Source organism: Leucoraja erinacea, unplaced genomic scaffold (genome assembly GCF_028641065.1).
Source record: "Leucoraja erinacea ecotype New England unplaced genomic scaffold, Leri_hhj_1 Leri_195S, whole genome shotgun sequence".
NCBI lineage: Eukaryota > Metazoa > Chordata > Chondrichthyes > Rajiformes > Rajidae > Leucoraja > Leucoraja erinaceus.
The window spans coordinates 92,680-109,634 of NW_026576096.1; the positions used below are offsets into that span (position 1 = coordinate 92,680).

Below are 16,955 nucleotides of genomic sequence, written 5' to 3' on the forward strand. Positions count from 1 at the left end.
TTGCTGGCTTCACCTTGCACTAAACGATATTCCCTTATCCTGTATCTGTACACTGTAAATGGCTCGAGTGTAATCATCTATTGTCTTTCTGCTGACTGGTTAGCACGCAACAAGAGCTTTTCACTGTACCTCGCCCCGCCTTACCTCTCTGAGCTGCTCCACCCATACGCTCCTGCCCGGTGCCTCAGGTCAGCTGATCAGCTGCTCCTTGAGGTACCAAGGTCTAAGCGGAAGCTCAGAGGGGATAGAGCCTTTTCTGTTGCTGCTCCAGCACTCTGGAACACCTTGCCGTTGCACATCAGACAGGCCCCCTCACTGTCCGTCCATCTTCATATCCACCCTAAAAACTCATTTTTATTCTCTGGCTTTCGACACTGGCTGAGACATTGCTCCTGTTTTTAGTGCTTTTAATGTCTTTTAATTTTTACTGTTTTATAGCCCTTTGTTTTACGGTTTTTAATGGTTTGTAATAACTTCTTGTCCATGAGTTCTCATGTACAGCACTTTGTGGCAACTGCAGTTGTTTAATGTGCTTTATAAATAAAGTTATTATTATTATTATTACCTCGGTACCCGTGACAATAATCTAAACTAAACATAGTTATTTGGGAAATGTAAATTTGTTTAATTAAATGAAATGGGATGATTTATTTTGGAAAAAACTACCGTTGACAATAGTAACTTAACATGTGCTAACAAACCATCTCCTTCAGTGGAATGAGGGCAGTTTACAACCCAGCAGCACAAACGTTTAGAAACATCGAAACATAGAAAATAGTTGCAGGAGGAGGCCATTTGGCCCATCGAGCCAGCACCGCCATTCATTGTGATCATGGCTGATCGTCCCCAATCAATAACCCGTGCCTGCCTTCTCCCCATATCCCTTGATTCCGCTAGCCCCAATCTATGAGAGCTCAATCTAACTCTCTCTTAAATCCATCCAGTGAATTGGCCTCCACTGCCCTCTGTGGCAGAGAATTCAACAGGTTCACAACTCTCTGGGTGAAAAAGTTTTTTCTCATCTCAGTCTTAAATGACCTCCCCTTTATTCTAAGACTGTGGTCCCTGGTTCTGGACTCGCCCAACATTGGGAGCATTTTTCCTGCATCTAGCTTGTCCAGTCCTTTTATAATTGTATATGTTTCTATAAGATTCCCACTCATCCTTCTAAACTCCAGTGAATACAAGCCTAGTCTTTTCAATCTTTCCTCCTTTGACAGTCCCGCCATCCCAGGGATCAATCTCGTGAACCTACGCTGCACTGCCTCAATCACAAGGATGTCCTTCCTCAAATTAGGAGACCAAAACTGTACACAATACTCCAGATGTGGTCTCACCAGAGCCCTATACAACTGCAGAAGAACCTCTTTACTCCTATATTGAAATCCTCTTGTTATGAAGGGCAGCATTCCATTAGCTTTCTTCACTGCCTGCTGTACCTGCACGCCAACTTTCAGTGACCGATGTACAAGGCCACCCAGGTCTCGCTGTACCTCCCCCTTACCTAACCTAACCCTGTTTATTTCTCTAATTTCAAGTATATATAGCATAGCAAAAGGATTTGAGTATAAGAGCAGGGAGGTTCTACTGCAGTTGTACAGGGTCTTGGTGAGACCACACCTGGAGTATTGCGTACAGTTTTGGTCTCCTAATCTGAGGAAAGACATTCTTGCCATAGAGGGAGTACAGAGAAAGTTCACCAGACTGATTCCTGGGATGTCAGGACTTTCATATGAAGAAAGACTGGATAGACTCGGCTTGTACTCGCTAGAATCTAGAAGATTGAGGGGGGATCTTATAGAAACTAACAAAATTCTTAAGGGGTTGGACAGACTAGATGCAGGAAGATTGTTCCCGGTGTTGGGGAAGTCCAGAACAAGGGGTCACAGTTTAAGGACAAGGGGGAAGTCTTTTAGGACCGAGATGAGGAAATCATTTTTCACACAGAGAGTGGTGAATCTGTGGAATTCTCTGCCACAGAAGGTAGTTGAGGCCACAGTTCATTGGCTATATTTAAGAGGGAGTTAGATGTGCCCCTTGTGGCTAAAGGGATCAGCGGGTATGGAGAGAAGGCAGGTACAGGATACTGAGTTGGATGATCAGCCATGATCATATCGAATGGCGGTGTAGGCTCGAAGGGCTGAATGGCCTACTCCTGCATCTATTTTCTATGTTTCTATATTTCTATTCCCTCCCTGTCCCTCACAGATGAGGGCCCTTCGGCTCAACTTGCCCATGTAATTTTATGCTTTGAGAAATCCCTGATAATTCTTTCCTATTCCCAGTCACTAGACCATTCTTGCGTGACGTGCTTTTCTGAAGACTTATTGTGCTTTATTACAGCTACATATGGGCAAACAATCCGAGGAGCAACAGAAATATGGAGAGAGGGTGAGTGGAAATATTCACCATCGTTTTCCCCTTCTGGATTTGTGATGTGGATCGGAATATGAATTAAAATTACAATAGACAATAGGTGCAGGAGTAGGCCAATCGGCCCTTCGAGCCAGCACCGCCATTCAATGTGATCATGTCTGATCAGCACCCCGTTCCTGCCTTCTCCCCATATCCCCTGACTCCGCTATCTTTAAGAGCCCTATCTAGCTCTCTCTTGAAAGCATCCAGAGAACGGCCTCTGAGGCAGAGAATTCCACAGACTCGCAACTCTCCGTGTGAAAAAGTGTTTCCTCGTCTCCGTTCTAAATGGCTTACCTCTTATTCTTAAATGGTGGCCCCTGGTTCTGGACTCCCCCAACATCGGGAACATGTTTCCTGCCTCTAGTATGTCCAAACCCGTAATAATCTTATATGTTTCAATAAGATATCCTCTCATCCTTCTAAACTCCAGAGTATACAAGCCCAGCCGCTCCATTCTCTCAGCATATGACAGTCCCGCCATCCCGGGAATTAACCTTGTGATTGTCTCATCTGCTTGGGGGGGACATTTCAGATTGATTCCTGTTCTGTTGTTGCAGCTTGCTTACTTTCAAAGTTCATTCGACAAGTTGAACGAAGCAATCAAGTATGCAAAGGTAAGGTTCTGCTTTATTGGAAGGCGACTTTGTAAGCCAATTGATTGCAGAAAAGGGATAGGAAATATTTGGAGATCTCTGTCCCAAATACAAGCTAATACGACCAGCCTAGCTAGCAAAAGCCAAGTTGGCCTGCATGGTCAAGGTGGGTCGAAGGGTCTATTTCCGCACTGTCCATGATCTGCAGTGGACTTCCATGTGGCAGCTTCAAGTTCGAGATCAGTTTATTGTCACGTGTGCCGAGGTACACTAAAAAGCTTTTGTTGCATGCTAACCAGTCAGTGGAAAGACTATTCATTATTACAATCGATCCAACTCTTCTAAACTTGCCAATCAGGTTGCCCAAGTGGAACAGCTGCTTTATATGTTTCAATAAGATCCCCTCTCATCCTTCTAAACTCCAGAGTGTACAAGCCCAGCCGCTCCATTCTCTTAGCATGTGACAGTCCCGCCATCCCGGGAATTAACCTTGTAAACCTACGCTAAAACTTCCCTCAATAGCAAGAATTCCTTCCTCAAATTAGGGGACCAAAACTGCACACAATTCTCCAGGTGTGGTCTCACTAGGGCCCTGTACAACTGCAGAAGGACCTCCTGCTCCTATAGTTAACTGTGCTCCGGTTTCCTCCCACATCCCTATAGGATTCTGATTCGACTGAATTCTGATTCGATTCTGATCCGTCTGAAATTACTTTTGTAAATGGGCTGAGTGTTGGTGGATGGGGGGGGGGGGAGGTTGTTGTTTGTTTTACCTGTATTATAAAGGTAGACTGAGAATCTCCCTCTGTTTTAGGGGCAACCAGAGACTGTACAAGAGGCACTGCGTTTTACCATGGATGTCATTGGGGGAAAGTAAGTCACCAATGTGTACCAAGGAAGGAACTGCAGATGCTGGTTTACACCAAAGATAGACACAGAGTGCAGGAGTAACTCAGTGGGTCAGTCAGCATCTGTGGAGAACATGGATAGGTGACGTTTCACAGAGTGCTGGAGTAACTCAGCGGGTCAGTCAGCATCTGTGGAGAACATGGATAGGTGACGTTTCACTGAGTGCTGGAGTAACTCAGCGGGTCAGGCAGCATCTGTGGAGAACATGGATAGGTGACGTTTTGGGTTCCATCTGCTGTAGGGTCCTGATCCAAAACATCACCTATCCATGTTCTCCACAGATGCTGCCTGACCCGCTGAGTTACTCCAGCACTCTGTGACACGTCACCTATCCATGTTCTCCACAGATGCTGCCTGACCAGCTGAGTTACTCCAGCACTCTGTGAAACGTCACCTATCCATGTTCTCCACAGATGCTGCCTGACCCGCTGAGTTACTCCAGCACTCTGTGAAACGTCACCTATCCATGTTCTCCACAGATGCTGCCTGACCCGCTGAGTTACTCCGGCACTCTGTGAAACGTCACCTATCCATGTTCTCCACAGATGCTGCCTGACCCGCTGAGTTACTCCAGCATTTTTTGTCCCTTTGTGTAAACCAGCGTCCGTAGTTCCTTGGTTTCCATCACCGATATTGTGTTACCGTCACACTTCACACATTCTACTGTTGGGGGGATGGGGAGGAAGGGGGAGGGGGAGGGGGGGGGGGGGGGGGAAAAAAAGGTGAGTAATATCCTCCACATTTGATCACCGTTTCTCTGCTTAGATACACAGCAGCCAAGAAGGATAATGACTTTGTCTACCACGAGACTGTACCACCCATTGATTCACTCACATCTGTGAAAGGCAAGTTTTTTTAGATTATGCTGAATATTTGAGGTTTAGTTTAGAGATACAGCGCGGAAACAGACCTTTGGGCCCACGAGGTCCGCACCAACCAGCGATCACCCCGCACACACACGCACTCTCCTGCACCCTCCGGACTATTTACACCAGGGGTTCCCAACCTTTTTCGTCCCGTTCACTCCTGGCAACTTTAGTAGCACATAACTATGTTAATTCACTTATTTATGAACAACTAATAGCCCTGTCCCACGGTACAAGTTCATTCCAAGAGCTCTCCCGAGTTTGCCCGGATTTGAACTCGGAGATTTACTTACCTACTTAATCCCAGTCTTCCAACCTACCTCATTGCAGCCCTTGCACTTTTTCTCTGTAACTGTAATGCTATAATGCTGTAACACTATATTCTGCATTCTGGTATCTTTCCCTTTGCATCGCCTGTTATACCCGCGTGTGACTTGAATGGAATGGAATGACTCTTGGAATGAACTCGCACCATGGGACAGGGCTTTAATGATGAGCAGATACCGGTATAACCAGAACCAAACCCAGTCTGTCAATGAGAAAAAATATGTACAAATCCAGAATCAACAAATTTACCCCTTGGGAATCCCTTGATTTACTTATACCAAACGAATTAACCTATAAACCTGCACGTCTTTGGAGTGTGGGAGGAAACCGAAGATCCCGGATAAATCCCACGCAGGTCACGGGGAGAACGTTCAAACTCCGCACAGACAGCACGTGTAGTCGGGATCGAACCCGGGTCTCCGGCGCTGTGAGGCAGCAACTCTACCTGTGTTTTATTATTGTCATGTGAACCGAGATACAGTGGAAACACCTTGATCCTGTGCTATACAGTCAAAGTAGATAATACTATACATGAATACAGTCAACTCACACGCGGGTACAACAGGCGATGCAAAGGGAAAGATACCAGAATGCAGAATATAGTGTTACAGCGTTATAGCATTACTGTTACAGAGAAAAAGTGCAGGGGCTGCAATGAGGTAGGTTGGAAGACTAGGATTATCAGAATGGAATGTGACTTGGCGACGGTATGGCTATATCATTGTCCTTTTTGAGTTAGGAATCGAGGGCACGAGAGTCTTCAGGTGGTTAAAAGAGCTGGTAACATGGAAGATTGAAAGAGGGAACGAAAGACATTGTGTTTTAACGCGACTGAGATCAGCTATCCGGGCAAGAATGAAAGCGAATCATGTGGTTTGGTTTCAATGTGACCGCAGAGTCTAATGTCACACAAAACTCCACTGCAAAGTAAGACAGTAAACGCCCAAACATGTTTGTTCTTTAGCTGTCGTTCACTTTAGTTTAGAGTAGAGATCCTGCGCGGAAACGGGCCCTTCGGCCCACCGAGTCCACTCCGAACAGCGATCCCCACACACTTACACTGTCCTACACACACTAGGGTCAATTTACAATTATACCAAGCCAATTAAAGGCAGCACAGTGGAGCAGCGGTAGAGTTGCTGCCTTGCAGCGTTTGCAGCGCCAAAGACCCGGGTTCCACCCTGACTACAGGTGCTGTCTGTACGGAGTTTTTATGTTCTCCCCATGACCTGCGTGAGTTTTCTCCGGGATGGCGGGACTGTCATATGCTGCGAGAATGGAGCGGCTGGGCTTGTATACTCTGGAGTTTAGAAGGATGAGAGGAAATCCTATTGAAACATATAAAATTATTAATTGTTTGGACACGCTAGAGGCAGGAAACATGTTCCCGATGTTGGGGAGTCCAGAACCAGGGGCCACACAGTTTAAGAATAAGGGGTAAGCTACTTAGAACGGAGATGAGGAAACACTTTTTTTCACAGAGAGTTGTGAGTCTGTGGAGTTCTCTGCCTCAGAGGCTGGTTCTCTGGATACTTTCAAGAGAGAGCTCGATAGGGCTCTTAAAGATAGCGGAGTCAGGGGATATGGGGAGAAGTCAGGAACGGGGTACTGATTGGGGATGATCAGCCATGATCACATTGAATGGCGGTGCTGGCTCGAAGGGCCGAATGGCCTACTCCTGCACCTATTGTCTAGTGATCTCAGATTTCCTCCCACACTCCAAAGACCATATAACCATGTAACAATGACAGCACGGAAACAGGCCATCTCGGCCCTTCTAGTCCGTGCCGAACACGTATTCTCCCCTAGTCCCATCTACCTGCGCTTAGACCATAACCCTCCATTCCTTTCCCGTCCATATAACTATCCAATTTATTTTTAAATGATAAAAACGAACCTGCCTCCACCACCTTCACTGGAAGCTCATTCCACACAGCCACCACTCTCTGAGTAAAGAAGTTCCCCCTCATGTTACCCCTAAACTTCTGTCCCTTAATTCTCAAGTCATGTCCCCTTGTTTGCATCTTCCCTACTCTCAGTGGGAAAAGCTTATCCACGTCAACTCTGTCTATCCCTCTCATCATTTTAAACACCTCTATCAAGTCCCCCCTTAACCTTCTGCGCTCCAAAGAATAAAGCCCTAACTTGTTCAACCTTTCTCTGTAACTTAGTTGCTGAAACCCAGGCAACATTCTAGTAAATCTCCTCTGTACTCTCTCTATTTTGTTGACATCCTTCCTATAATTAGGCGACCAAAATTGTACACCATACTCCAGAATTGGCCTCACCAATGCCTTGTACAATTTTAACATTACATCCCAACTTCTATACTCAATGCTCTGATTTATAAAGGCCAGCACACCAAAAGCTTTCTTTACCACCCTATCTACATGCGATTCCACTTTCAGGGAACTGTGCACAGTCATTCCCAGATCCCTCTGTTCACCTGCATTCTTCAATTCCCTACCATTTACCATGTACGTCCTATATTGATTTGTCCTGCCAAGATGTAGCACCTCACACTTATCAGCATTAAACTCCATCTGCCATCTTTCAGCCCAGACGTGCAGGTTTGTAGGTTAATTGGCTTGGTATAAGTGTAAATTGTCCCTAGTGTGTGTAGGATAGGTTAGTGTGTGGGGATCGTTGGTTGGTGGGGACTCGGTGGGCCGAAGGGCCTGTTTCCGCGCTGTATCTCTAAACTAAACTACGTGCCCTACAAACCTGTACGTCTTTTGGAAATAAATTTGGGATGTTTTAAATCTTGTGGGCGTGTATTTTTTACCAGGAGCGTCGTTGGTAAAAGCCCTCCCTGTCAACCCAACTGACCCAAACGTGACTGGTCCTGACATCTTTACAAAGTTGGTGCCAATGGAAGCTCATGAGGCCTCGTCTCTGTACAGGTGAGCCTGAGGCTTGAAACCTCCTTGCAGAACTGTGCTGCAGTACATTCAGCAGTGGATACTTAAAGGTACACAAAAAATGCTGGAGAAACTCAGCGGGTGCAGCAGCATCTGTGGAGTGAAGGGAATAGGCAACGTTTGGTAATAGGCAAACGTTGCCTATTTCCTTCGCTCCTTTGATGCTGCTGCACCCGCTGATTTTCTCCAGCATTTTTGTCTACCCTCGATTTTCCAGCATCTGCAGTTCCTTCTTAAACAGTGGATACTTAAATATGCGTTGCAGGATTCTGACTCTCACCAAAGAAGGAACAGCAAATGTCTGAATCAGAATGGCATGTCCGATGGTATACACTGCCCTCCATAATGTTTGGGACAAAGACCCATCAATTATTTATTTGCCTCTGTTCTCCACAATTTGAGATTTGTATTAGAAAAAACCCCACATGTGGTTAAAGTGCACAACGCTAAAAAATGGTCAATTCCTGAGTGGCATAATGAATTCTGAAGTGTAGACACATCCTATCTGCTCAAGTTCAAACAAATGCCTCAAAACTCATTGGCCGGCAGTTCATTCTACAGCAAGACAATGATCCCAAACATACTGCTGAAGCAACAAAGTTTTTCAAAGCTAAAAAACGGTCAATTCTTGAGTGGGCAAGTCAATCACCCGATCTGAACTCAACTGAGCATGCCTTTTATATGCTGAAGTGAAAACTGAAGGGGACTAGCCCCCAAAACAAGCATAAGCTAAAGATGGCTGCAATACACGCCTGGCAGATCATCACCAGAGAAGACACCCAGCAACATCAATTTATAGGGTGATGTAAATTAAAGTCCATTTTAAATCAGCTTTCTAGCAGCGCTGGTTTAGAACGTTCACAGCAGGATCGTGCCCTCAAATGCAAAAATACTGCAATAAAAAGGATACTCGCTATAGTAAACTTTGTACAATAAGAAGCCTCTTTTAATGACTACTTTAATGTTTGCTTACAAAACCTTGGGGCTGCGAGAGAGTCGCGGGTTTGAGAGAGTGATTTTTTAAACATTATAACTGGTATTCCCTGAAAACTAATAATACCTTTTGCGACGGGGTCTTTCAGCGATTTTTCGTAATTTACTAGGCTGAACTCTTCAATTGGAACAGCCTAGTAAAAATCGCGTTTTAAACCCGCCCCCTCTAAACAGCGCCAAAATCGCACACACGGGCTGGGGCAGATTCTCAGCGACGATTCAGGTAGGTTTTGCAACATACCTACTAAAGATGGCTGCAATACAGGCCTGGCAGAGCATAACCAGTGAAAACACCCAGCAACTGGTGATGTCCATGAATCGCAGACTTCAAGCAGTCGATGCATGCAAAAGATATATAACAAAATACAAAACATGACTACATTGCTGTCCCCCAAACATTATGGTGCCTTGAAATGGGAGGGCAAATAATTTCTACATGAAACCAAATGTATAAAATACTCTCTGACAATTGTTTAACCCTAACAAATCATTGGAGTACAGAGGCAAATAAAATTTAGAGGGCACTGTAAATATTACCACTTGTCCATTTTGAGTCCGAAATCAAGGGCACGAGAAACTTCAGGCAGTTAAAATAATGATAATAATGGAAGATTGAGAGTCGGGGGAGAGAGAGGGGGAGATGCTGCCTGTCCCGCTGAGTTACTCCAGCATTTTGTGTCTATCTTCGATGTAAACCAGCATCTGTAGATCCTTCCTACACATTTCATCTGCTCCACTGCGAAATCTCCTCAAGGCATGCCTACATTGAAGAAGTGCTCCTCCTCTGTCCAACAAGAGCCCCGCAACACCCTCTCAGTCTGAAGAAGGGTCTCGACCCGAAACTTCACCCATTCCTTCCGCCCAGAGATGCCGCCTGTCCCGCTGAGTTACTCCAGCGCTTTATGTCTTATCTTCGGTGTGAACCAGCATCTGCAGTTCCTACACTAAGAATTAAAGTGAATTATGTACCTTGGTTTCAGTGGTGACAGAGTCTAATGTCACAAAAAGCTCATTACAAAGAAAAACAGTGAAAGCCCAAATGAAATGCAATGCTTGGCCCATCTAGTCTCCTCTGCCATTCAATCATGGCTGATCTATCTTTCCCTCTCATTCCCTGCCAATCTCCTGCATTCTCCCCACAACCCTTGACACCATTACCAATCATGTATCTGTCAATGTCCGCCTTAAAAATGCCCCATAACCTGGCCTCCACAGCTGTCTGTGCTTTTGATGAGTCGGCTGCCCTTGATTTGCTCTCTTTGAAGATACCAAGTGTGACATTTATTTTGTCTTAATTTGGATTCAATTGGCCCTTGGTGTTGAAATTGTCAGAGAATGTCCAGGAGCGGAAAATAATGCAGAATGTTGTGACCACTGCCCAGTCCATCACTGGCTCTGACCTCCCCACCATCGAAGGGATTTATCGCAGTCGCTGCCTTAAAAAGGCTGCCAACATCATCAAAGACCCACACCATCCTGGCCACACACTCATCTCTCCATTGCCATTGGGAAGAAAGTACAGGAGCCTGAAATCTGGAACATCCAGGTTCCGGAACAGCTACTTCCCCACAGCCATCAGGCTATTAAACACAACATCAAACAAACTCTGAACAATAACAATCTATTATTACTATTGCACTTTATCTATTGTGTGTGTGTATATATATATATATAACCATAATATATCTATCTATATTTAAAACTCTGTGTTTGTGTGGCTGTGTGTGTTTCTGACTTGTGGCTGCCAGCCTTTGATTCGTTGCTACGCCAACACCCGACCCACAAACGCCCTGATTTTTTCCATTTCGGTAGAGATTTCACTTTTAATTCCAAGTATCCACTCCTCATTAAATTTGGTCGTGTTTATGTACAATTTTTTAATAAAATCCTTCTCGTCCCCGTCCCCCGTCCCCGTCCCCTCCCCACACATTTTGTCGCCTCCCGCTGGCCAGTGACATAACGGCTGCTGGCGCCTGCATCTCACCTCAAAGACGCCATTTAAAACCAGCCGCACTGCTGATTTCTGAGCCGCTTCAGTTGGAGGACCACGTCTCCCGTGGGGGCTACGGGTAGGGAATGGCTACGTTGGGGGAGCAGACCCAACGGGTCTGCACTTGGTCTAGTAACCATATATGGTTATGTTATATACACTAAACTTTACATCTGCTGTTCTGTGTTATGTTTACATATTCTGTTGTGCTGCAGCAAGCAAGAATTTCATTCTTATCTGCGACACATGACAATAAAACTCTCTTGACGCCTTGACTAACTGTTGCATTCACATTACTAACATTTCATCAAAAGTCAACATTTTTTTAGCAAGAAAAAATTGAATATGAGGTATTTCCAGATTATTTTCTTCATTAATTCAAGTCATAACAGCGTTAGCCCATTTGGCCCATCAAGTCTACCCCGCCATTCAATCTCTCCCTCTCAACTCCATTCTCCTGCCTTCTTCCCATAACCCCCGACACCCAGAATGTCAACCTCCACTGCCTCCACAGCCGTCTATGGCAATGAATTCCTTTCTTGCATTTGGCGCCATTTTATTTTACACTGCGTTGCATTGCACAAGTATTTTAATATATCTTAGTGATTGTAATCCATGCTTTTATGTTTTTTTCTCCTTTTGTTTTCCAGTGAAGAAAAAGCTAAATTACTACGGGAAGTCGTGGATAAAACAGACGCCAAAAATGAAGTCTTAGAGTAGGTATTGTAACAAATTGATATATTTACCTGTTTAGCAATAATTCCACAAATCTTTGTACTATTGGTGTTAATGGGCATTACGGTGGCACAGCGGTAGAGTTGCTGCCTCACAGCACCAGAGATCTGGGTTCCATCCCGACTACGGGTGCTGTCTGTACGGAGTTTGCACGTTCTCCCAGTGACCTGCATGGGTTTTCTCCGAGATCTTCGGTTTCCTCCCACACCCCAAAGACGTACAGGTTTGTAGATTAATTGGCTTGGTGTAAATGCAAAAATCGTGCCTAGTGGGTGTAGAATAGGGTTCCTCTTCTTGCGTATGGCATGCACAGCCTAAGGTTATCGGACAACTTGTTCTATATGATCTGATTTGAACCCAGCACGATTGCATTCGTCGAAACAAGGCGGGCCACGTGAAGGTTGCAATCTCCCACTCCCATCCCGGAGCCAGCACCGCCATTCAATGTGATCATGGCTGATCATCCCTAATCAGTACCCCGTTCCTGCCTCCTCCCCATATCCCCTGACCCCGCTATCTTTAAGAGCCCGATCTAGCTCTCTCTTGAAAGCATCCAGAGAACCTGCCTCCACTGCCCTCTGAGGCAGAGAATTCCACAGACTCACAACTCTCTTGAGAAAAAGTGTGTCTCTCTCCACGAGACATTCAATGCCGTCAAAAGTTAAATCTTCCAAACACAGTCTCTTGATTGATAGTTTCTTTGTTGTAGTAGTAAAAACAGTCAGATATTCATCCAAACTTCTTCTTGTTTAAGTACATTTTGATCTTGCTCGTAGTCAAACTCGAGCATGGTGGAACTCGTGCATGGCCCAAAGCTGTGACCTCTCCCCCATGCTTCTTCAAACTAAAACTAACAACTACTAGGGCATCTGCACAAGAATCCCAGCAGCAAACGGGACTCCGACTACCACCCACATAATTACAGGCAGATAAAATTTAAAAGTTAAAGAAGGAACTGCAGATGCTGGAAAATCGAAGGTAGACAAAAATGCTGGAGAAACTCTGTGGGTGAGGCAGCCTCTATGGAGAGAAGGAATAGGGTTGAGACGCTTCTTCAGACTCAAAGGAATCGGTGACGTTTTGGGTCGAGACCCTTCTTCAGACTAATGTGGGGGTCCCCCCACCCTCACATCAGTCTGAAGAAGGTCTCGACCCAAAACGTCACCTATTTCCTTCGCTCCATAGATGCTGCCTCACCTGCTGAGTTTCTCCAGCATTTTTGTCTCCCTAAAATTTAAAACAAACTGGTTATAGTTATACCATACCGAGTTACATGGAAAATAGAAACATAGAAAATAGGAGCAGGAGGAGGCCATTCGGCCCTCGAGCCAGCACCGCCATTCATTGCGATCATGGCGAGTTAAGCTAAATGGCTACTGCAGCCGCAACTATGGAGCGGGGGGAAACGTCGCCTATTCCCCTCGCTCCACAGATGCTGCCTCACCCGCTGAGCTTCTCCAGCTTTTTTGTCTACCCTGTTTAAAGGGGAGGGTGGATTTACGAATATCCCGCACGCACTAATTTTGTTGAAACATATTTGAAACATTGAAACATATAAGATTGTTAAGGGCTTGGACACGCTAGAGGCAGGAAACATGTTCCCGATGTTGGGGGAGTCCAGAACCAGGGGCCACAGTTTAAGAATAAGGAGTAAGCAATTTAGAACGGAGACGAGGAAACACTTTTTCACACAGAGAGTTGTGAGTCTGTGGAATTCTCTGTGAGCGGTGGAGGCAGGTTCTCTGGATACTTTCATGAGAGAGTTAGATAAAGATAGCGGAGTCAGGGGATATGGGGAGAAGGCAGGAACGGGGAACTGATTGGGGATGATCAGCCATGATCGCATTGAATGGCGGTGCTGGCTCCCAGGGCCAAATGGCCTACTCCTGCACCTATTGTCTATTGTCTATTGGGAGGGTGGATTTACCAATATCCCGCACATTGTAATCTGGTTTGTTTCGTGTCCTCTGATAACAGGCAATTCATGGATTCTTTGAGGATTGACCCAGACTCGATGGACAACCTGGACATGTTCAATCATATACCCCCGGTCCTGATGGAGAAGTGTGCTGCTCTGAGTGTGCGTCCCGACACAGTGAAGAGTTTGGTTCAATCCATGCAAAGTACGTCCGTGTGCAGATGTAAACTCCCGCTAGAATGCTGGACAAGAGTTTGTCAACCTCCACGTATTTGGTGAAAGAATGGGTCGACTGGGCTGGTATTCGCTGGAATTTAGAAGGATGAGAGGGAAATCTTATAGAGACATATACAATTGTTAAGAGATTGGACAGGCTCGATGCAGGAAAAAATGTTCCCCATGTTGGGGGAGTCCAGAACCAGGGGCCACACAGTTTAAGAATAAGGGCTGGGCCGTTTTGGACTGAGATGAGGAAAAACTTTTTCACCCAGAGAGTTGTGAATCTGTGGAATTCGCTGCCACAGAAGGCAGTGGAGGCCAATTCACTGGATGTTTTCAAGAGGGTTAGATTTAGCTCTTAGGGCTAACGGAATCAAGGGATATGGGGAGAAGGCAGGAACGGGGTACTGATTGTGGATGATCAGCCATGATCACATTGAATGGCGGTGCTGGCTCGAAGGGCCGAATGGCCTCTACTCCTGCACCTACTGTCTATTCTATGTAAATTGTGTCCTGAGTTTTCATTTTCATATTCATAAATGATAGGAGCAGAATTAGGGCATTTGACCCAGTGAAGTCTTCTCTGCCATTCAATCATGGCTGATCTACCTCTCCCTCCTAACCCCATTTTCCTGCCTTCCCACCATAACCCCTGATACCCGCACTAATCTAGAATCTATTTATCTCTGCCTTAAATATATCCACTGACTTGCGGCCTCCACTGCCGCCAGTGGCAATGAATTCCACAGATTCACCACCCTCATCTCCTTCCTGAAGGAACGCCCTTTAATTCTGAGGCTTCTGTGCCCTCTGGTCCTAGACTCTCCCACCAGTGGAAACATCCTCTCCACATCCACTCTATCCAGGCCTTTCACTATTTGGGAAATGTTGTGCGATGGTTTTACGCAATCTTTTCCTTTTGTATGTTTTTTTCCCTAAAGACAAAAGCCCATACACGTGGGTAAAATAGAAAACATCAGCTCCCGTGAGTAAAAAGGAGCCACAATAGTCACGCTGAGAGAATGGAGCGGCTGGGCTTGTACACTCTGGAGTTTAGAAGGATGCTCATTGAAACATATAAGATTATTAAGGGTTTGGACACGCTAGAGGCAGGAAACATGTTCCTGATGTTGGGGGAGTCCAGAACCAGGGGCCACAGTTTAAGAATAAGGAGTAAGCCATTTAGAACGGAGATGAGGGAGTTAGATGTGGCCCTTGTGGCTAAGGGGATCAGAGGGTATGGAGAGAAGGCAGGTATGGGATACTGAGTTGGATGATCAGTCATGATCATATTGAATGGCGGTGCAGGCTCGAAGGGCCGAAAGGCCTACTCCTGCACCTAATTTCTATGTTTCTATGAGGAAACACTTTTTCACACAGAGAGTTGTGTGTCTGTTGTATTCCCTGCCTCAGAGTGCGGTGGAGGCCGGGTCTCTGGATACTTTCAAGAGAGAGCTAGATAGGGCTCTTAAAGATAGCGGAGGCAGGGGATATGGGGAGAAGGCAGGAACGGGGTACTGATTGTGGATGATCAGCCATGATCACATTGAATGGCGGTGCTGGCTCGAAGGGCCGAAGCGTCTACTCCTTCACCTATTGTCTGCTGTTGGTAACTTGTGGGTTGCTTTTACACATGTATATACTCGCTGAAAATGACCAACTCGTACTGTTCTTTCAACCTGTGACCCTTTCAGTGTGTTATAGTTTATTGCATTGAAAATAGGACACCATCTCTTGATCAAGTCACAGAGCACAGAAACAGACCAACACTTCCATGGTCGATCAAGCTGCCCCATCGAAGTCGGACGCATTTGCCCCACATCCCTCCAACCCATTCCTACCCATGTTTCTGTCCAAATGTCTTATGAATGTTATTGTCGTATCTGCCTTGACTACTTCCTCTGGCAGCTCGTTCCTGTTACATCTTCCCCCTCTCCCTTCAATTGACGTATCGACGTGTTCTGGTTCGGAACCTCTGGTTCTGGGGGGGGGGGGTTCGTGTGGCGGCACCTGGTGGCAAGCCACGGGCACAACCAACCCTTGGCTCTGAAGGGAGGCGTCTCGGTGTGGGAGGCGCCAAGTCACGGGATTTTTACCTGAGCGGGTATTTAAGGCCGGGCAACGTCCGTGACCAGTGAGGACAATAGACAATAGGTGCAGGAGTAGGCCATTTGGCCCATCGAGCCAGCACCACCATTCAATGTGATCATGGCTGATCATCCCCAATCAGTACCCCATTCCTGCCTTCTCCCCATACCCCCTGACTCCGCTATTTTTAAGAGCCCTATCTACTCCCTCTTGAAAGCATCCAGAGAACCTGCCTCCACCGCCCTCTGAGGGAGAGAATTCCACAGACTCGCCACTCTCTGTGAGGAAAAAGTGCTTCCTCACCCGCTGAGTTCCTCCAGCATTTTTGTCTACCTCGAATTGCTCTAGTTATCGAGTTAATGGGATTTTTTTGCCCTTGCTTTTCAGTTCTGTCCGGGCTGTACACGGACGTGGAAGCATCGTTGAGAGAGTTGAAGGAGCTGATGGATGAGGATGAATCGATGGAGAAGAAATGCCACGAGGTGACTGGCAAGCCGTGCCAGCCCAGCGGGACGTCGGCCCTCAGCAAGGAGTGGCTCAAGTACATGGAGGTCCACGAGAAGGCCAGCTTCACCAACACTGAGCTGCACAAGGCGATGAATCTGCACATCAGCAACTTGCGGCTGCTGAGCGGACCCTTGGATGACCTCCGCGCTGCCCTTCCAACCCCCACCGTCACCGATGGTACCAAGCTATGCTTTCTATCTCTTGTGGTGTACAAGTTCATAAGCGGTAGGAGCAGAGTTAGGCCTTTCGGCCCATCCAGTCTACTCCCATCAATAGGCAATAGGTGCAGGAGTAGGCCATTCGGCCCTTCGAGCCAGCATCGCCATTCAATGTGATCATGGCTGATCGTCCCCAATCAGTACCCCGTTCCTGCCTTCTCCCCATATCCCCTGACTCCGCTATATTTAAGAGCCCTATCTAGCTCTCTCTTGAAAGCATCCAGAGAACCTGCCTCAACTGCCCTTTGAGGCA

The 16,955-nt window shown here is 46.2% G+C and overlaps 1 protein-coding gene across 1 annotated transcript in view; it reads left to right on the top strand.

Moving 5' to 3' along the window:
- Positions 1-16,955, top strand: part of ptpn23a (protein tyrosine phosphatase, non-receptor type 23, a) — a 66,684-nt gene that overhangs the window by 25,592 nt on the left and 24,137 nt on the right. The window contains exons 9-16 of the mRNA XM_055666128.1: positions 2,344-2,391; positions 2,976-3,032; positions 3,826-3,884; positions 4,686-4,765; positions 7,902-8,016; positions 11,668-11,733; positions 13,730-13,875; positions 16,365-16,661. Coding sequence (XP_055522103.1) covers positions 2,344-2,391; positions 2,976-3,032; positions 3,826-3,884; positions 4,686-4,765; positions 7,902-8,016; positions 11,668-11,733; positions 13,730-13,875; positions 16,365-16,661 — 868 coding nt within the window. The remainder of the gene's footprint in view (positions 1-2,343; positions 2,392-2,975; positions 3,033-3,825; positions 3,885-4,685; positions 4,766-7,901; positions 8,017-11,667; positions 11,734-13,729; positions 13,876-16,364; positions 16,662-16,955) is intronic.